Source organism: Stenella coeruleoalba (genome assembly GCF_951394435.1).
Source record: "Stenella coeruleoalba genome assembly, chromosome: 7".
In the NCBI taxonomy this organism is placed as follows: domain Eukaryota; kingdom Metazoa; phylum Chordata; class Mammalia; order Artiodactyla; family Delphinidae; genus Stenella; species Stenella coeruleoalba.
The window spans coordinates 55,382,753-55,404,992 of NC_137153.1; the positions used below are offsets into that span (position 1 = coordinate 55,382,753).

Consider the following 22,240-nt stretch of genomic DNA (forward strand, 5'->3'; position numbering starts at 1 on the left):
TCACACCACTATTATTCAACATAGTTTTGGAAGTTTTAGCCACGGTAATCAGAGAAGAAAAAGAAATAAAAGGAATCCAAATTGGAAAAGAAGAAGTAAAACTGTCACCGTTTGCAGATGACATGATACTATACATAGAGAATCCTAAAGATGCCACCAGAAAACTACTAGAGGTAATCAATGAATTTGGTAAAGTACTAGGATGCAAAATTAATGCACAGAAATCTCTGGCATTCCTATACACTAATGATGAAAAATCTGAAAGTGAAATTAAGAAAACACTCCCATTTACCATTGCAACAAAAAGAATAAAATACCTAGGAAGAAACCCACCTAGGCAGACAAAAGGCCTGTATGCAGAAAACTATAAGACACTGATGAAGGAAATTAAAAATGATACCAACAAATGGAGAGATATACCATGGTCTTGGATTGGAAGAATCAATATTGTGAAAACTACTCTACTACCCAAAGCAATCTATAGATTCAGTGCAATCCCTATGAAACTACCAATGGTATTTTTTATGGAAGTAGAACAAAAAATCTTAAAATTTGTATGGGAACACAAAAGACCCCAAATAGCCTAAGCAATCTTGAGAAAGAAAAATGGAGATGGAAGAATCAGGCGCCCTGACTTCAGACTATACTAAAAAGCAACAGTAATCAAAACAGTATGGTAGTGGCACAAAAACAGAAATATAGATCAATGGAACAGGATAGAAAGCCCAGAGATAAACCCACGCACATATGGTCACCTTATCTTTGAAAAAGGAGGCAAGAATATACAGTGGAGAAAAGACAGTCTCTTCAATAAGTGGTGCTAGGAAAACTGGACAGCTACATGTAAAAGAATGAAATTAGAACACTCCTTAACACCATACACAAAAATAAACTCAAGATGGATTAAAGACCTAAATGTAAGGCCAGACACTATCAGACTATTGGAGGAAAACATAGGCAGAACATTCTATGACATAAATCACAGCCAGATCCTTTTTGACCCACCTCCTACAGGAATGGAAATAAAAATAAAAATAAACAAATGGGACCTAATGAAACTTCAAAGCTTTTGCACAGCAAAGGAAACCATAAACAAGACCAAAAGACAACCGTCAGAATGGGAGAAAATATTTGCAAATGAAGCAACTGACCAAGGATTAATCTCCAAGATTTACGAGCAACTCATGCAGCTCAATATCAAAAAAACAAACAACCCAATCCAAAAATGGGCAGAAGACCTAAATAGACATTTCTCCAAAAAAGATATACAGATTGCCAACAAACACAAGAAAGAATGCTCAACATCATTAATCATTAGAGAAGTAGAAATCAAATCTACAATGAGATATCATCTCACAATGGTCAGAATGGTCATCATCAAAAAATCTACAAACAATAAATGCGGGAGACGTTGTGGAGAAAAGGGAACCCTCTTGCAATGTTGGTGGGAATGTAAATTGATACAGCCACTATGGAGAACTGTATGGAGGTTCCTTAAAAAACTAAAAATAGAATTACCATATGATCCAGCAATACCACTACTGGGCATATACCCAGAGAAAACCATAATTCAAAAAGACGCATGCACCCCAATGTTCATTGCAGCACTATTTCCAATAGCCAGGTCATGGAAGGAACCTAAATGCCCATCGACAGACGAATGGATAAAGAAGATGTGGTACATATATACAATGGAATATTACTCAGCCATAAAAAGGAATGAAATTGGGCCATTTGTTGAGATGTGGATGGATGTAGAGATTGTCATACAGAGTGAAGTAAGTCAGAAAGAGAAAAACAAATATCGTATATTAACACATGTATGTGGAACCTAGAGAAATGGTACAGATGGACCAGTTTGCAGGTCAGAAGTTGAGACACAGATGTAGAGAACAAACATATGGACACCAAGTGGGGGAAAGCCATGGGGGGATGGGGATGGTGGTGTGATGAATTGGGTGATTGGGATTGACAAGTATACACTGATGTGTATAAAACTGATGACTAATAAGAACCTGCTGTATAAAAAAATAAAATAAAATTCAAAAATTAAAAAAAAGAAGATGTACATATATACAATGGAATATTACTCAGCCATAAAAAACAATGAAATAATGCCATTTACAGTAACATGATTGACCTAGAAATTATCATACTAAGTGAAGTAAGTCAGACAGATAAAGACAAATATCATCATATGATATCAGTTGCATATGGAATCTTAAAAAAAAAAAGATACAAATGAACTTACTTACAAAACAGAAGCAGACCACAGACTACAAAAACAAACTTATGGGTATCAAAGGGGAAACATGAAGTGGGGGAAGCATAAATTAGGTGTTTGGGATTAACATACACACACTCTTATATATAAAATAGATAATCAACAAGGACCTATTATATATCACACTCTTATATATAAAATAGATAATCAACAAGGACCTATTATATATCAACAAGGAACTCTACTCAATATTCTGTAATAACCTGCATGGGAAAAGAATTTGAAAAAGAATGGATATATGTATATGTATAACTGGATCACTTTGCGGTACACCAGAAACTAACACAATATTGTAAATCAACTATACTCCAATATAAGATAAATTAAATTTAAAAAATTTAAAAAATAGAGGAAAAACTGGATTGTACTTCAAAGTCTTCAGAGGCTCACTGTTGAGTGAGAGGCAGTCTATTCTAGGAAGTGTGCATGTGCATTCACTCCCAAGGAGAACGAGAAGACTTGTTGAAGGTGACGGGGTAACTGGGCAATTTTGGAAACCACGACTGCAGGAGGCAGGTTTGGAGATGACCCAAGCACTCCGGGGAGGGTGCAAAAATGGCAAATAGACCTGAGATTATGATTGTAGCGACTGACAGAGTCTTCCTGGAGTACTGCTCAGTTATGGATTCTGGGTTACATTCAGGAGGACTGAGCAGCAAAAGTGCATGATAAGCGATGATGCCTGCAGGGGTCATGAGCATGAGAATGGTGCCTGCATGGCAGGTGTTCAGACTCCATCCCTCAATAGCTGAGTGGTCTTAGGCAAGTTATTTGGTCTCCCTGTGCCTTGGTTTTCTACTTCTACGGTTGCTGAGAGCAATAAGCACATTAATGCTTGTAAAACTGTATGAATGACTCCTTAGCACAGCATGAAGTTTGAATAAATGTTAGCTATCATCAGCATTATCCTTGCTATGATACATGGAGAAAATGCTCTGAGGAGCAGCGTTGGGAACTTCTGATAAACCAAGAAAACACAAAGAAAGGACAAGTTTAAAGAAAGAAAGAGGAAAAAACAGGAAAGAGGAGAGAGAACAAATCTTTTAGTGAGAAGGAACTCAAGTGCTTCTATTTTGAAGAACTGTGAGGGTTTCAGGCTAAACAAAGAAGAAATTATTTAGATACTCCAGCTTCTCCTGAAACTGGTATCAGTCTCTGGACAGACAGAGCTTCAAGTCACACCAAGGCTGGTCTTGTTGGAGTCCCCAGAAAGTATCTACTTCCAGAGAAGTTGTGAAACAACGCATGCCAGGCTGACTTGCAGGTGCCCCTATGACTCTGTTCAAGAAAACTGTAGTGAGATCCACAGGAGACCCAAATCTTAATTCAAGAAAAAAGTGAAAAAGATAGTGACGCCCACTAATTAAAATATTTGAGTATACAGCAATAAGGTGTTATAAATTTCACATCTTTTCACCACCTAAAACTAAGCAAATTGTACTTAATCCAGATTTAATCCATGGATAATGCCTTGTAATCAGTGAGAATATGAAAGCAACACCTTAAGAAATGCTAGCCTCTGCTTACACTGCAATTATCATAGGTCTCTCAGAAGGGCCACCGGAGTGAAATCTGTGAAAACCCCCTGAAATGAGAATTCCCAGTTGACAAACTGAAGAACTCATGAGTCAAATGAAGTTTAAGGAACCACAATCAGTATGAACCTATGAAAACTTGTCTTATGAACCTATGAAAACTTTTCTAAAAATACAACAACATCTTGTACATTTGAAATCAGTAATGATGGGTCCTGACTATTAATGGCCAGTTACTATCCCTTGCTGGCCAGAAATTTTCAGGATGTGGCTACTTGGCAATTTCAACAAGAGTTGCTTTGTTACGGATAATAGTCATATTAAAATGCATGATATTTTCTTTAGCCTGGTTCAACTTCCAAGTGCCTTTCACATTTTATAGCTCAGGGATTTTTAACTCCTTCCTGTCCTGCTGTCTCTCTTGCAAGGTCTCCTTCACTCCCACTTCCTGGCTCCTGAGTCAGTGTTTGACCTTTTAGTCAACTCTACACCCTTTCTCCTCACCAGTCCTCTGATACCTTTCCCCGTCATCTGTGATTTTTCCTAGGTTTTATTGCAAAAGCTGTCCTTCTTTACCATCTAGTCTTCTAGTCTCCCAAAGATAAAGGAAGTAAATTATAGAATTTGCAAATGTTAGAATTTCAAGTAAAGGGAGTTTAGAGCTGTTAGTGGTGGGTGGAGATTGCTGTAGTTTATTTGTATGTAAGAGATTCATAGAACTTTTAGATCTAAAAAAAGACCCAAGTCTGCATCTATTTAAAACCCCTCTGTTTACAATAAGGACACAAGTTTATAGTTCTAAATCTGCTCTAAGTTTTGTAATGAGGCAAATCCTTTCCCTAAAATCTTTCTTACCTATTCTATTGTTACAGTAAGTTTCCTTTTTAGGAGTAGTAAAAAAATAAATATTTCTCTCCCATCCAAATCATTACATGGTTTTAGTGTAATCTAATAAAATAAATTAGTACACTTTAGTAACACTCTTGACTATACTGGGCAATGAAGTGTAATATATGAGCAGAGAATATAGAAAATGGATGATTTAACCAGAGGGCACTGGTGGCCTCCAGGCCATGTGCAGACCACTGACATGTTTGGTCTGGAAAGAATTTTTTAAAAATTTGATTTAGTTGGGCTCAGTAAAAAAGTGGAGAGATTAAAAACAGAAGGCGTGTGTGTGTGTGTGCGTGCATGTGTGTGTGTGTGCACACGTGTGTGTGTGTGTGTGTGTGTGTGCAGGCGTGCGTGTGTTTTGGTTTGGCTTATATGCAAAAATTGGAAGGTCTACCAACATTAGATTTGTGTTTTCCTTTGACGTTAGTAAGATGAAAATGAGGTGTGCCCTTCAGACAGGGTGTGGTAGGCAGAATAATGTGCCGCCCCCGCCCTCCACAAAGCTGTCCACATTCTAATCCTTGGAATCTGTGACTATGTTATATTACATGACAAAAGGGAATTAAAGTTGCAATTTCCTGCAGTTAAGGTTGCTAATGAACTGACTTTACCTTAGGGAGATTATCCTAGATTACTTAGGTGGGCCAGTCTAATCACTTGAGCTCTTAAAATTGAAAGAGGGAGACTGAAGAGTTTGTCAGAGAGAGGCAACATGAGAAAGACTCAACCCCCAACTGCTAGCTTTGAAGATGGAGGAAGAGGGCCAAGGGCTAAGGAATGCAGCAGCCTCTAGAACCTGGGAATGACACTCAGTTAAAACAGGCACCATAGTTGTAGGTCACAATGACCTAAATTCTGCCAACAATCCAAATGAACAGGGAAAGCATTTTCTCCTGGAGTTTACAGAAAGGAGTGTACCCTGTTGACACCTTGATTTTATCCTGGTGAGACTGTACTGGACTTCTGACCTACAGAACTGTAAGATAATATATTTGTGTTGTTTTAGGACTCTAAGCTTGTGGTAATTTGTTAGGGCAGCAATAAAAAAAGAATACACAGGCCATATACACTGTCTTTATCACCAAAGTTACTATTCCAACAAAGAAGATATATGAACAACTAATAAGCACGTGAAAACATCGTGAGTCACTAGGGAAATGGAAATTAAAATCGCAATGAATTATCACTTTACATCCATGAGGATGGCTGCAATTCAAAAAATAGACAGTAACAAGCATTGGTGAGGATGTGGAGAAACTGGAATCCTCATACACTGCTGATGGAAATATAAAATGGGGCAGGTACTTTGGAACATAGTTGACAGTTTCTTAAAAAGTTAAACATACACGTGCCACACAATCGAGCAATTCTACTTTGAGGTAAATATACCCAAGAGAAACGAAAACATGTCCACACAAAAACCTGCACATGAATGGCCACTGCAGCATTACTCATGACAGCCAAAAACTGGAAACAACCCAAGTGTCCATCAACTGACAAATGGAAGATGTGGTATATTCCTACCATGGAATATTATTCCACCATGAAAAGGAATGCAGCATATGTGCCACAAAATGTGTGAATCTGAACATATTATGCTAAGTCAGTAACAAAGCACCATGCGTTACTCTATTTATTTGAAGTGTCTAGAATAGGCAGATCTATGAAGACAGAGTATATTAGTAGTTACCTAGGGCTGGAGGAAATGGGGGCGTTGGGGAATGATGGCTAAGAGGTGTGGAGTTTATTTGGGGATAATGAAAATGTTCTAAAATTGAGTGTGGTGATGGAGGCACAACTCTGTACTAAAAGCCACTGAATTGTATACTTTAAATGGTTGACTTGTATAGTGTATGAATTATACCTCCATGGAGTTTTTCAGCAAACAATAACCTTGGTTTGCTGTGATGGTTACACAACTTAAAATATTTGCTAAAATATCACTGAATTGAACACTTACAATGGGTGAATATTTTGGGATGTAAACTATACCTCAATAAAGCTGATAAAACAGTTTTAACCAAATTTAACCTTTTCTTGATGAGTCAGGGTCCACACTGTGACTACTAATTAATTACCTTGCGCGAAAAAGTGAGAAGAACTTGGTATTTCTCCCCCTTTGTGATTCTGTTTAGTTGGTGTGCCTTTGGTATCAATATTGCAGGGCCCTTAGGATCTAAGGAAGTGGGTAGGGCTTAGACTGCCCTTTCTTGCACGTCCCCGGGCTGCATGGCTTCCTTCTCCTCCCTTGGTTCAATCACCATTCCCTGAAGATATTTTTGCCAATGCCAGCGTGTCAGGTTACTCAGGTTACTGCCATTACCTCTTCTGATCATTCGATTGAAGTTGACAACTCCCCAGGTCACAGCAAGTGGCGCTGACCTAACTTCTTCTGCATGTTCCACTGCAGAGTCCTAGACGAGAGACCCCCATACCCAGTACAGCTGCATGATGTTGCAGCCTCTCCTAGAAACAACTAAGGATACGGTACCCACTGCATGTCCAACCACCCATCCTTCCTTCATTCCACTGGACAGATGCGGGAATTGCTTTTTCAGGATGTGAGCTGGGTTAGCCTAGATCATTTGCGCTTCCTTGTTTGTTTCCTCTAGTCTACTGGGGAGCGGAGTAAGTTGGATTCTCCTGCTATACTCTCATGCATTTTACCTGAATTCTCTAAAAGCTAGGCCTCTGCAGTGGGCATGCTACACATCTATACATATTGAGGAAAACGTAAGGAACCTGGTTACCTGGTATTGTATTAGATAATGAAGTCCCTTGATGGCAGCTTGAATCAGTCAGTGGCCATTACCCTGTTGCTCAGAGCACCACTGGGAAGTCAGCCAAACTTGTGTGCCTTTCCCTCTGATCTAGTTAGTACACTGGGGCAAACCTTCCTTTGTCGGTCTTTCCTTTGTCGGTCTTTCCTCTTGGTGACAAACCCTTCTCTGAGGCTCCCTCTCTATGAAGCAAAATCCTCCTCTGCTTAACAGTGGCTGGATGAAAAATTCAGAAATGCCAATTTGAAATGACTTACGTTATGAAGAGCTTACAAAACTGCTTGTCTTTTATTGCAGTTACTAAATCATGAGGAGGGGGCCGAGAAAGAAGAATTAAAAAAAAACAACAACTGCCTTTTATTTTTATTTTCCCAGTGAGGTTTCTGTGATCTCTTTATTAGACACAATATGTGTCAGCTATTCAACTCATAAGAACGCAGAAAAACATGCCAGGAAAGGAGGAATATTTTCTGTCTCTCTTTTCCTGTGAAAACTTTGGATGAGCTCATCTGTGTTCTCTCCTTTCAATGAAAGATACACTCATCCCTCAGCCCCCATCTTCTTCTCATTTTCCACTGATGATGTCAAGCAGGCCTTACAGTATCTCTTTTGTGATCTTATAAAATCAATGACAACCAAAAACATTTCCCTTATGGCTATGACCTCATCAATGGCTTACACCTGGACAAGCCTCATCTGCATTGGTAAGTAAAGCTCCCCTCCACTGATCCAGACTGAAGCAATTTACCAGGAAACTACTGCTTTCCTTCAAAACGCTGCCTACGCCATTCAGATCTGGAAGCCTTCTGAGCAACTCTGGCTGAGTGCTGAATCTGACTAGTCAAGACGGCTCTCCAATCTTAGTGCCTGTCTTTGCACACACCAGAAACTCTTCTTTACCTGTGTTTATACACGCACACAAAGTAATCAGTTCTTCAACATGTTAGGCATGTGACATTTTGGTGACATTCTTATACTCCTCCCTAGCCCCTGCTACCCTCCCCTCTCATTTACCTTCTGAGCAGTGAAACAGGCATCCAATTAAGTCAGTTTAGGACAGAAGGGAATTTTGTGCCACTGGGTCTACATGGCTGTGAGTTTCCGGAACCAGGGAAGTAGGTAGGGAAACATTGCCATCTCCATGCTGAGACATACTCGCAAAGTACTCTCAAACCTTTGGGACTTAAAAGATAAAAGCAACACATACTGATGAGTTTGGAGAGAAGCAAAGGGCTCTAAAGAAAATATCTTACAGGCCCAAACAGGGCAGAGCAAGGAAGGTTTGGTGTGTCTAAAACTAAATGCTGTTTCTATGTTTAAGCAAAAACTGTGTAGAGAGTACCAATGGACCCACAATGAACCTAAGAAGCAGAATGGACAACACGCTCAACTCAGAGGATGGGGCAACTCAACAGGAGAGGTCCAATTATGGGCCAGGGAGGGTTCACCAGACCTCCCTTCCTCTGGCTCACGTGAAATGTTCCTCGTGTAGCCACCTCCCTTGCTCTGGACCCAGGCACTCCAACCGCTTTTCAGATAGCTAATTCAGCTTCCCCCTTGACATTGAGATGCTGAGACATTACAGTGAGGTGCTCTACAAAGGGTCTGTGAGCATTCCGGTCTCGGAAAAGGAGTTTCCCCTACCGTAAAAATAACCTGGCTTTTGTTTTATCCTCACAATAATAATAAGAGCTAACGAGTATTGAGCGCTTGCTACATGCTAGGCATACTTATAAGCATTTTACATGATGAAGGCATTTAATCTCCACAAGAACCTTCTGAGTCAAACACTATTATTATCACCATATGACAAATAAAGAAACTGAGTCAGAGAGTGTAAAGAAGCTGCTCAGGGTTATGTAGCTTGGATGTGACAGAGTCAGGCTTCAAATCCAGACCACGAGGCTCCAGAGCCTGCAGGCTTAACTGCCATGCCACGCCTGCTCTTGTGAATTACTACGAACAAATTTCCCTGCATCTGGTTGATCCAGGTGCATAGGCGAGGCCAAAATCCACACATTGCTTATAAAATCATGGAGGTACCTGAATGCTCGAGCCTCAAGAAAACTCTTGTTTTTCCTTTTGGCCTGCATTTATATAGAAGTCAAGGTAAAAAAACCCAGAAAAAAACTGTACAATGTCTTTAAAGGCACAGAAGCACTGAGATTTACCACGAGGATTTGATCACAAGTGAGCTGAATCAGCCCCTAAGTCCGCACTTGAAAATTTTCAGTGTGAAGACTTAACAGTGGAAAATACGTGGAAGCAAAGTTGGGCTTATGTTTTATACATTTTAAAATCGTTTTCAGGATGTGTTTCATTTTAGGAGAGCTAGAGAAAGAAAAGGAAACATTTATTGAGTGTGAACTATGTGCCTGGCATTGGGCTGAGGGCTTTTTCACACGTGCAATCTTATTTAACCTCACAACAATCCTGTGAAATAGGATTAATTTCGCTCTTACGGCTGAGAACAAAGACTCTGAGGTTATACACTTTGTTCAAGGTCACACGGTTAATGAACAGTATAACCGGTAATAAGATTTAGAAATGCGCCACATCTATCCCCTGCAAACTGCCGCCCCGCACCCATTTACGTTATATTTAGGTTGCATCTTCTACGCCTATGTGGGGTACCTTTGAAGGAAACTGTAACTGTCTCTGCATTTGAGGTAGTCACGCATGCATCTATTGCCTTCACTAGTCTGTAAGCGTCACGAATCACAGAACTCGGGTCTAACTTGTTGCTCTTCGTCAGTAATGTTTGGCAGAGGGTGTGAGTCACTTAAAACTGTGAGTGCAGACGTTGACAGCAGGCTAGACGATAATCCCAGGTGAAGACACAAATGCAGTCTGAAAGCAGCGTATCCATTTTGGGCCTTACCTTTCAGAGGGACTGTTTGACAGATCTGCTAGCAGACCTGAACAAACCCCACCACTGAAGCCCACGGATGCAGCCTCCTAAGCCCTGGGTGTGGTGTGCGTGAACTACTTCATCACTCAGCTCCTTTTCTCCCTTTCCCCCGGTGCCTCTCTGGCTGCTCTCTTTCTTCCCTGGCTTTGAATATTTTGGCAGCCTCCAATAGCTTCTCTTCAAAGAGCTGAAGACAAGCCTGATGTTACAATTGCTTTGCTTAATTCCAGACAGGTTTCCGTGAATCGTATTAAATTCAGGTGAACAAAGGGTATTTAGTCTGTGACAGAGCTGAACCGTATCTGGATAAATATAAACAAGAGAGTTAATCCTGTAAGAGCCCTACTTGCCAGCAGTTGGAAGGGTGTCAGCAGTGCCCTGGCCAAGGCAGATGGGAGGGGGTAAGGCAGAAGAGAATTAACCAGATGGGTGCCGAGCATCTGGACTCTGTATAATGAAGAGGGGCATGAAGATTGTGACTGGAATACATTAGGAGCAAAGCAAATGTTCTATTCACACACACACACCAAATAGGCATTAATATCAGTCTGTAATCCACCCCAGGGCCCCTTAGCTCGCCTTATTCTTTGTTGACTTTCATCCTCTCTGCAAAGCGTCCCGCTCAAGGTCCCTTCCCAGATCAGCCTTAGGTCATGGGGGAGATATACTGTTGCTAAACAGATATGCAAGGGAGCAGCATGAGTGACTGAAAAACAGTGTGACAACATAATCCCGGCGTGGACGGATGAGGTCAGTGTGGGGTGATGTCAGCTTTTCTAGCATCTACTGAATCATCTGATGGGAGCGGCAATGGAAAAGAATAAATACAAACACATGCAACACACCGCCACAAAGGCTGCGCGGCCCAGATCTGAGGAAAAGGAGCCCGGGTTGGTAGCATCAGTGGGGAGAAGGGGGAACAACGATCTGCAGGTTAGGAGACCTCAGTTCCCTTTTTCCCTGCCACCAGCTGAGCGGCTATGTGACCTCAGGTTGCCTGGCCTCTGAGAACTGAGGGCTCTGGTCTAGCTGGTATCTAAGGTCTCTTTCAGTTTCAAAGGCAAGGATCTGTCCTATGTAAGAGAGGTTTTATAAGGGTACCTTACTACGAGACCGCAACCTTGGGAAGCACGGTACTCTGAATCGCAATTTTCTGAAGTTGCTATGTGTAGAATGGTTTGCCTAACCTCTATGGATAAAGGTGAAGTGTAGGCAGGTGTATTAGACCAAGAGGTTGAAATAAACAGTCACAGAGAAGAACACCTGTGCTCCAACCCACAGCCACAGAATTCCAACTACCCAGGTCTTAAAGTCTTCTTTGCAGCAGGTGGACGGAGGAGAAATGAAAAGATCATTCAATGATCTTAGGTCCTGATTCACGTTCCCCAACAGGCTACTTACTTGAATACATCTCCTTTGCTCATGTTCGCTCTGCCTGGAGTATTTCCTGCATCTCTGTTTATCAAAATTCTACTCCAAGTCTAAGACCTCTCAGGTAGAGTGAAACTGCACCCTCTTTGGTTATCAGCACTTATTTCATTCTATCTCATATCACACTTTATCTCCATTTGATTACAATTACAGATTACAAGCTTCCGGAGGCAGGGTATGGATCTCATTTATGTCTGTGTCCCTGGGCCTGCTTGGCACGTTGCAGGCACCGGTCAACGGTTTCTCAATTGAACAGGGATTTCCACGTTACCTGCTAATGTGACGGCAATGGAGACAGAGTCATATCCCAAAGCATTTGTGGCATTACAAGTGTAGAAACCCACATCAGCTTCCACGGGGGCCAGGATCTGTAAGGAATCGTCTGGCTGTAGAAGAATCCTGGAGCAACAGAAAAGAAATGTAGGCCTGGTCAGGTCGGTTGACTCCTTTTTGGCATTGGCTATTGGTAAAGCTGGAAGGAACCTCAGGGGCAGTCACAACCCTGTTTTAACAACAGGCACAAACCAGCCACAGGGATACCCAGGAAACCAGCCTCTCTTGCCACTTTGATGGGTGTGATTCTGTTAGCAAGCCCAGATAAGGAGCTTTTGGATTGCTTATGCAGTTTGTTGATTACGTGGACTAAACGCTAGCAGCTGGAGCAGGCGGCATACGTGTGCTGAATACACATACACACACAGCGGGGGTGAGAGGAGATGCTAGAACGAATGCTGCAGAGGGATTTGGGGAAGGCTTCTTCAGGAAAAGGCAAAGTTATACAGGAGGAGTGGGGCTTGGCTGGACGGTGGAAAGTAGGCAGGGCTTCCAGATACGGAGAAAGGCCTCTGTTAAGGCTTGGAGGTGGGAGAGAAGCAGCCAGATTGAATACTGACGAGAGGATCTTGATGCACACGTTAGAAAGACATTGTATGTGTAACTGTATCTCACTTCTATTGCCTTCACAGTCTGTAAGTATCACTGGGCACAGAAATTAGACCTTAGTTATTGTTTTATTTCCCACAATGCTTGGCAGAGGGCTCTTTGTAGTGAAGGTGCCAGCAGAATGAAGGTAAAGCCTGCGCTTCGGGGTCATGGTAGAGAAAATTCCAGAATAATCACCACACAGTTCAGATACTTTACCTGAAAAGAATTGTAAGAATCAAATTGTGAGTACCTTCCACAAGCCTCAGAATCCACTCCTCCTCTCTCAGTCTACTATTTGTTTCTTTTCTAGGTTCATGCCATTTCTAAGAACTACCTGTGACGTGATGGCAGGCAAGCAGATTAATGTCTAATGATGACTTGAAGCTGATGTCCTCATGAGGCTGATGATAACTGGAGTGTGTATGCGGAGGTGGGAAACTAGAAGGGTTGGGGGGAGGACTGGATGGGAACTTGCCGAGATCCAGTGCCAGACCTGGCAGGGCCTTAGGTCAATAAATCATTCAATAGCACAGAAATGATTTAGCGATGGCTTCGGGGTTCCTGCAGTCAGTCATTTCCATCTTTGTGATTATTTCCACCTCTCTGATTTCCAAAGGCTCCAAGAACTGTTCACCTAATATCATGTTAACATCCACCCAGAGGAAGAAAGCAGGTAAGGGGTCATTTTTCAGGAAAGGGAAAGAACATCATGAAAAGGTCAGGGAACTCACAAGACTTAGTGGTGAAATTAAGACTAGGAATCACATCTCCTGTCCCAGCAGCAGTCTCCCACTATACAATTCTTTTTCTTTACTATGTCTCTTGCTGGGTCCTCTCCAGACTCTATGGTATTTGCAAGTTGGTGTCACCTCTAGTCAGCTCTTAATTATTCTGAGGTGGGTGACCGGTCTGCCAATGAATCAGGCTTCCTCAGCTCTGCTTTTGGCCTTGGATCTGTTGCTTTGCTTTTTCTTACCTCCTCTTGGAGGAAAGGCAGGAGAGAGAAAGAGCAAGGCTTACATCAATCATTCTTCAGTTTGGCTACGTATGGGCAGTTCAGATGAAAATAGGGAAGGAAATAGAAAATCTCAGCTAAAGGGAAGTTTCTGGGTGGTTTGTGTTTGATTCAGTGCTGTTCCAGACCATCACCGCTATTACAGGGACAGTCTAGCTTCTGTGGCACTGAACTAGAGCCGAAACTTTGTGGGGGATGACAGAGAGGCTATGAGACATTGTGATAGAGCTCATCCACCCATTCATTCACTCATTCACCCATGTGAGGTGTTTTCTCTCAAAGTCAACAATTACATACTGCTTAGTTTATTTCAAAGAGCTAATGAGAGAAAGATGATTATATAATTTGCTTATCTTTAGTAAGCCATACAATATTTTAAGTAATAATATCACTGTTGTTTTGTAGGAATCTTAATACATGCATCATAGTATCATTGCTAAATCTTTTCAGGTGCTCAGGCTGTTTTAGATTAAAAAAATGAAACATTGACTTAATGATTTAAATCTTTATGATGTCCCAGGAACATGGATGCCTCCAAAAGAATTTCCAAACGGGAATATTGAAAGCAGGCTTCACCAAATTTCATTAGAACTGACAATTTACGATGACGGAACTTAGTGGATCATTAATCAGGTTTACCATCCTCAGAAGGCAGGGATTAAGATTTGCTAAATTCCTAAGTCTGTTGGCATAGTTCCTTCCCTATCAGAGCCCTATCAGAAGGGGTTCTTGAAGGGAACATTTAGAGCACAAGACTAGAAGACAGGTCTTCTGAACTTGACTTTGTTTCTACGTTTTACCATTGGCAAATCCCTTCTTCTTTCTACATTTCAGCTTATCACGTTCTAAACCCCGGTTGAAGTATGTTTTCTTATCCAGCAGAAGGAACAGTTAAAATGAGGTATATAAGGAGGCTGCAGACCACCTTCTGGTATTTCCAGTGACCCTTCTGTTGGTAACGTTGGACACCCTGAATGAAGAATTAAATGTGAGGAAGGACAGGGGATGAAAAGGTTGTGAGGAAGAAAGGGAGAGGGGCTCACGATACTGGCCGATATCCCCCCGCCAGACAGTTTATTAGCTCTCTATGTTCAGATCATATTTTCTTCCTGTAGAACTACTGCACCTGCCTGATCTCATGAAGGGAGTTGTAAATCCCACTCCCACACTGGGCCTGACACATGTAACTTTTTTAAAGTGGTGGTTAGCTTTTATAGCTGCATCAGTTCCTCCAGGCACCGGTGCTCCTGAGTGAGCCTTGATGCTTCCTGCCCATATGAAGCCTGGAAAAGAATCCCCACAAAGTTGGTGAAGAGAAGGGGGAGCTCCATCACACTGGGCACAAAGCCATGGGGGTCTGAATTAAGATGGGAATAATGGGAATGGAAAAAAAGGAATCTAGATCTCAAAATTTAGCATTCATATATTCTTCTATTCCGTAAAATGTATACAAAGATAAAGAAGCTAAAATATTTGCCTTCATAAAACAGTCTTAAATATTGTCTTGAGAAAAAATCTACATGGGACAAAATCTGAATTTCTCATTTATTGTGTATACTTAGAAATTGTTTCTAGATCTAAAACTGAACTCTTTAGCTCAAAGAGATACATAATTATTTGGTGTGCGAGTAGGGATTTGAAATAGGGTTTCTTGTTCCAGTACTTTTTTCCAATCTCTCAGGTCTTTAATATGCCCATAAAATTGGTAGATGGGAGTTTGGAGGCTGCCACTAGGGGGAGCAATACTTTTGGAGAGGCTTCCCATGCAGGACTCTCTAGGAAACATGACAAGGCAAAGGAAAGGGCTTGCTGGAGACTGAGGTTTGCTTTAGTCTCTCTATCTAGCCTGGCATCTAGGGAGAGAGATTCCTGGGGTAAAAAACATTTTCTTTGTATTTCAGGCATCAACTCTATTAATGTAACTTAATTTGTTGGTAGCTGACTTCTGTCAGCTTGAATTTAGGTTTCAAATTTGACAGGCCTGTTTTAGAATGCACAGGCACAGAAACATAGTGCTGCTTTCCAAACAAAACCAGAAAGATTTCTCGGGGTTGTTTTGGAATTTATGGAATTAGAGGATGAGGGGACGTGGATTGGGGCATAATTAAGACATACATAGCAAATAGTACTGTGGTCATATTAGGTATATTAATACTCTCTGCTTTTCTCCCATACCCACAATCCCTTTTGGTTTACTGGGCTAAAACTTACTGCTTTATTTCTTTGGTCATTATTTTTAGCTAGAAAATGAAAGCATAGTTTTGCTTTTCTCGTGGCCTTTACTTGTAAGCTTCTTTGTGACAGCTTGTCTTCTCAAGCATTCTACAAATTAAGGACAACTTGAGAGAATACAGATGATTGTTTTAGTTACACAAGTGAAGCCCTTGTTGTCCAAACGAGTAGGATATGGACAAAGTGCTCGTGGGCCAGTCCTACCAAGCACAAGCTCCTTGTGGTGGAATTCTCTCCTCTGCATTTGCAATGCATAGTCAGAAGGTACTCTTATTTGAAAAGGAGGCCGCTCTGGGTGTCTAGAGGAAAGGCTCTAGCAATCCTGTGTGTGGGGTGGCATGATGATGCCTTCTAAATCCTTGGCTCAACGGTAACACCACTGTCTTGTACAGGATCACCTCTCAAAGTCATGTCCACAACCAACCATGTGAAACTGCGGTAGAGGGGAAGGCTTCCCGACTTCAGTCAAGAGACATAGACTCACGTGGTGTTCTTGGGCAAGCCTTTCAGCTCTACGAGCCTCTAAGTTCCTTCTGCAAATTGAGGAAAACACCTCAGACAGTTCTTGTGAGGATCAAATAAAGGAGTGAGCTTACTGTTTCTGAGGACCTATTTCTAAGAAACAGTGTCTTACTGTTTTCTAAGTAAAAAAGTATCAGCTTAAGCATCAGATACATCTAGTAAATTAGTAATTTTTGATGGTACAGGTGTGGGTAACCTACATTACCATCTTGAAAGTCCTCCTTGGAATTTCCAGTTGTCAGAGGAAAATTTCAAGCTCTGGACACAGAAATACCCATTTGTTACATCGGCCATGATGTACCATCTCAGGCCTCTTACCTTAACAAATCATTCTTAAACCCATTTTAGGTCTCAGCATACGACTAGAACCTAGAAATTATAGGTACATCCTTTCTTTTTAGAACAGTGTCTTCCTCATCTTTTCAAACTTATCTGTCCCACATCCCAACACAAACTTGTCTTTCCATTCAAGATGGCCTCTTTGACTCTCCTTATCATTAGTTTTGGACAGAGTTCATGTTCTTCCTCCTTCTGTTGATCCTTCCAAATTCTCCACATCCCTTAAGAGTAAGTTCAAGTTCAACCTCCTGTTACCACAGTCCACAAGAATCCCTTCCTTTCCTGATCTACCAGAGCTGTTTTAAATTGTACTACAAAGCCTTTCCATTCTACATCTCATTCCTTCAGTTAGATTGTAAATGAATACTTCAAGGGCTGGGACACCTACTTCTTTTATAGTTCTCTCTTCAATATTCAGTATAGTGCTGGCATGCTGAATAAATACTTAATAAAGACTTATTTAGTGACCTCCAAAGCAATGGAGCTGAAAATGATCATTTTGACAATATAGCACACTGGATAAGAGCACAGACTCCAGAGTCACGGTGACTGGGTCCCAACCCCAGCTGTACCGCATAGTAGCTTTGTAACCTTGGACCAGTAATTTACTTCTCAGTGACACAGTTTTCTCCTCTATAGAATGAGGAGAATTACTGCACCAACCTAGGGTTGTTGTGAATATTCTGCGTGAGTTCCGGTATTTCAAGAACATAGAAAAGTACTTGACATAGTAAATACTACAGAAGTGCAGGTTACTATTATTATTTGGTTGTCGTTGTCGACAACACCATCACCATCATCACTCACTCTTCATGTCTGAACCTATGTATTGTGGACGTTGTGAGGATCTGCTTTGACATGGGTAAATGACTGAGAAATGTAGCGTTTTCAAGAAAAAAAATGTAAGTTAGGGCCATGGCCAGGTGGTAAGGCATTTGCCCTGTGAGAGAGCAGGGCATGGGCCCCAGTGTGTTTACCTTGGTGGCAGCCCTGGAGATGGGAAAGAGGAGGAGAGGACTGAGGCCACATGGCACACTGGGTTGGCAACTGCCTCAGTTCCATTCTTGACTCAGGAATCTCGGAATAAGGACAACTAGTTATTTCCATAACTGTTTTAACACTATTAACCAAATACTGAAATCTTAGAACACTTAAAAGAAAAAAAACCAGAATTCTGCAATTGCAAAAAAAGTATAGAAATAAGAGTAAAAGAATAAGAATTGGAAAAAAGTGCGCTTAGAAGTGAGTAAGTTAAGGGGTACTGTGCAAAGAACGTCAGCTCCCAACTCCTAGGGGGACATGTTAAGGTCTTTTCCTTACCCTGAAATGCAGATTTTTTTTTTTTTCTTTTTTCTGCTTAGGAATTCCTAAGATTAGGATAATCAAATCTACCACAAAGGGAGAGTGGGAACAGGTATCTAGTAGATAAGTGGACAAATTTTATTCTATCATGTTACTAGATTGACATTATCATCGCATTTTAGAGAGGACGCAAAAGCTCAGAGAAGTAGCTCACTCAGCTGGTGCACGGAATCAGGAATGGGGAATGACCTTTGACCTTTAAAAAAACTGACTCTATTCAAGCACCCGCTGGGGCCTAATAGGAAGGCCTGTGGTTTGGCTTCATTTTGGGTTGGGGGTAAGTTGTGCGAAGATTTGTAGTTACTCAGGGAAATGGACAGTCACTAACAAGAACATTCTGGATTTTAAGTAGCTTGAAGCTGGAGGACAGAAAGAATGCTGTGAGAAGACGTCCTCCGCGAGGAAGAAGTTTTTTCCAAAACCAAAAAATATAGTAGCCCAGAGACTTGCAAGGGAGAGCTTTGTTTTGTACAGATATTTTAGGGAACAGATTTGAGGTTCATGAAGAGCTCTGTATCACCATTTGGTGAGGGCAACTTTGTTTTTAACCTTGGCTGTTCTTAATTTAATTGCAACTAAAAGTTATTTAATGCTGGAAGCTCCATGACTGCTCCAGGTGGAAGTATAGAAAATACTTTTGGAATGGGAAAGGTCACCTAACCACACACTCTTAACCCTGTCCTAATACTTTCTGCCAAACCCTTCAGCTTCCTTCTCTTAAGAAAATCATAAAGTCTTGAATTTGCTAATATGAGTAGTTCCATCTGCCTGCTGGGTAATTCATTTCAAACTACAGACCTCTGCATGAAATGACTCTGACTGGATTTCCTATTTACCTTGAATAGAGATCACCAAACTCCAGTTGGCTGCCGCCTGCTTTTGTAAATAAAGTTTTATTGGCACGCGGCCACAGCAGATTAAGAACTTTCTATGGCTGCTTTTACGCTACGTTGGCAGAATTGAGTGGTTGAGGCAGAGACGGGATTGCCTGCAAAGCTAAAATGTTTACTATCCGGCCCTTTACAAGAAAAGTTTGCTGACCCTGACCTAGAACATGGAAGCACTTTCATTTCTGGTTTGTTTCAGGATCTTCCTCATTTGTATGAAAATGTTAACCACTTTTTCAGAACTGCTATTTGCTAGGACCACTTTGCTAGGAAGAATAAATTAACTGCTAGGGGGATCTTTTGAGACCCTCTAGCTTTTCAGACAGTGGCTGGTTGTCACTGATTGTCTCTGGTTGTCACTGACGTCCTCTAATGTTCTCTGCTGTCTGATTCATGCTAGCCATTTCTGTGACCTTGCATTGATCTTCTATACATTTTTTTTTTTTTTTTGGCTAAGCTTATGTATTTACTGGGATGGCTCCTTTTTCTCTGACTTGCTATTCTTACACTTTTCAACAGGGAGAAACATTTGTCCTCCCCATTTCCTCTAGTTCTATAAAGGAAACAAGCCAAACCAAATTGAAATTGGTTTCTTCTTCCCTCCCTAACTGCCCAGCCTCCAGTTTTTATATTATCTACAAACTTGGAAACTGCATTTCACGTGCTTATGACTTTTACATATAGCATTATTCACAACTGTGGTTCTGAAATTGACCCTGGAGGTATTTTCCATCTGATTCTCTCCTCCATTCTAAGAAGTTTCCATTTGTGGATACTCTGCGTTGCCCAAGCGAAAGCCTTCCAAATACTCCTTAATTCATCTCCTACTCAACACCACTTTGGAACACCGTCCAGAGCTTTCTGGGAAGCCTAAACACTTAGAGCATACCGATTTCTCTGTCCTACCAGATCAGAAATGTCAGCAAAAAACTGTGAGTTTTAAGCATCCTCTCCTGTTGTCTGGATTTAGGCTGATGATTCTCAATCACACTGTGTTTTCCTAGACACCTTTCTAGTGCTATTCTTTGAGCAACTGCCCAGGGGTTCCTCAAAATAAGAGTAAAACTCCTAATTTTGTGACATCCTGGAAGATGGTGTGTTATACCGGTCTCACCTCTACGTGACAATTATACTGTCAAATGTGTATCCACTGTGTGCCAGGCGCTTTACAGATAATATTTCTGTTCTTCACTCCACTTTTCTGCAGGGTGGGTGTGATCATTTTAACTAATGAGAAAACCAAGGTTCAGAGAGGTTAGACTTATGTGGATACTACGTGGTAGAACTAAGATGCTGTGATTTTAGCCTTCCTGTCCTCCACCACTGTCGATTGTCCCCAGGGTTAACTGATATACCATTAGGTTGCTCCTCTTGACCAAGGGGGTGGGGGAGTGAGGTGGGTGCACCCAGACACACAATAGAAAGAAGGCAGGGACTAGCTTAGGGATTAAAAGGCAGAAACTCCATGGCATTAGCCTGTTCCCTAGGGTTCCATACAGATGGAATGGCACCTGTGAGCTGCTTCTCCATCCCTAAGAAGGAATCAGTATTTTCTTCCAAGTATCTAGTTTCATATTCTTCGTTATGTTCATCTGCATTACTTTGAAAAAACCCATAACTTTTAGGAAAGCCTTGTTTAAATGCTTTAAGACTTCTACCAGCTGAGCTATGGGGAATATGTGACTACCAGCTCACTCTTGGACCAAAGGTGTTGCATAGCAAGCAGGGACTTCCCTGCCCTATTGTGGGGGCGATCAGCAGTGTTTAGATCCTTCTCAGAGGATAGGATCAATCTTCATGCAGCTTTCCTTCCCAGTTTGGTAACCCAGCTCCCTGTGGCAATTTTGGAAAATCTGACTTTTCTGTAAAGAAGTTAGCAGTGTCCTTGCAGGTGTTGTTTCTGGAGTTTGGATTCCAATGTAGGAATACTGAACATATATATTTGTCCATAATGACATGAGCCTCCTGGTATTAGATGTGGGGAAGAGTTATCTACAAGATTCTTCAACTAGGGTTGACCCCTCTCCAAATGCAAATTCAGCTTTTGCCTGAATCTCAGCTCAAAATGTGGTGAAGAGTAGAAGGGCCCAGGAAGTGTTCAGTATTTATCAGAGTGGCCAGAAAGCAAGAAACAGTTCAGCTTCAACTTGTTTCTGGTTGAGGTATCTAAGCACACACATACAGAGGCCACCAACACTGTAAACATACACGGTTAGAGACACAAACACAGATGTGACAATTATAATGTTTATGAGCGCCTGTTATGTGCCGAGCACTGTGCATCTTTACAGCTGGGGGTGTATAGGTAAAGGTAGAGTGACCAAGAGAAGACAAGGCTCTCCCTGAAACAGATGTGCCACAATAAAAACAAAAGCCTGACAAATTGGAAGCCAGCCGGCTAGAAGACAGCATGTTAATTTATGCTAGGTCTAGCTGACCCCAATGGCTTCTTTCTAAAATACTGGCAAGTCCATGTATTCAACTAAGGTTAAAATCAATACAAAGAAACAGGGTCCCTGGAGCCAGACTGAATCTAACATCTCTGTGCTTCAATTTGTAAACATTTGTAAAATTGGGATAGTAAACTCAAAGGGTTATTGTAAGAATAAATGGACACCTGTAAAATACTTAGAACAGCTTATAGCTCAAAGCAAGTGCTCAATAAATGTTAGCGATGATGGTGATGATGATGAGGATTTATCCCTTGGCCTGGATGTAACGGGAGACAGGATACCATAAGATATCTACTCTCGCACTTATTCACACTATAGCAGTACTTTGCAAATGGTACAGTTGTATGCCACAGAACCTTGGGGTTCCTGAAACTTCTCAAGGGGAGAACACGTGGGCAAGGTAGAAATGTTAAGCTGGGAATGGGTATCACTGTGGAACTCTGCCATAACTGCATGCTGGAGACTGGAAGTCCAGATTATGCAAAACCATGCAGACTGCTGTCTCCAGCCATTAGGAAACCTCCCTCCTCATCACTGGCATCCATCATTCTTTTCTTCCTTCCTTCATTCATCAGTTCATCATCTGTCTAGTGTCTATTATGTTCTTGGAATTGTGGAGAAAATAAGATACATTCTTAAACACTGGCCTTTGAAGAAGAGTAACATAATCC

General features: G+C 41.4%; 1 protein-coding gene across 1 annotated transcript in view; it reads right to left on the minus strand.

Annotated features, from left to right (window-relative positions):
* ADAMTSL1 (ADAMTS like 1) overlaps positions 1-22,240 on the minus strand; it is a 468,040-nt gene that overhangs the window by 124,533 nt on the left and 321,267 nt on the right. The window contains exon 20 of the mRNA XM_079927992.1: positions 12,107-12,234. Within this exon, the coding sequence (XP_079784118.1) occupies positions 12,107-12,234 (128 nt within the window). The remainder of the gene's footprint in view (positions 1-12,106; positions 12,235-22,240) is intronic.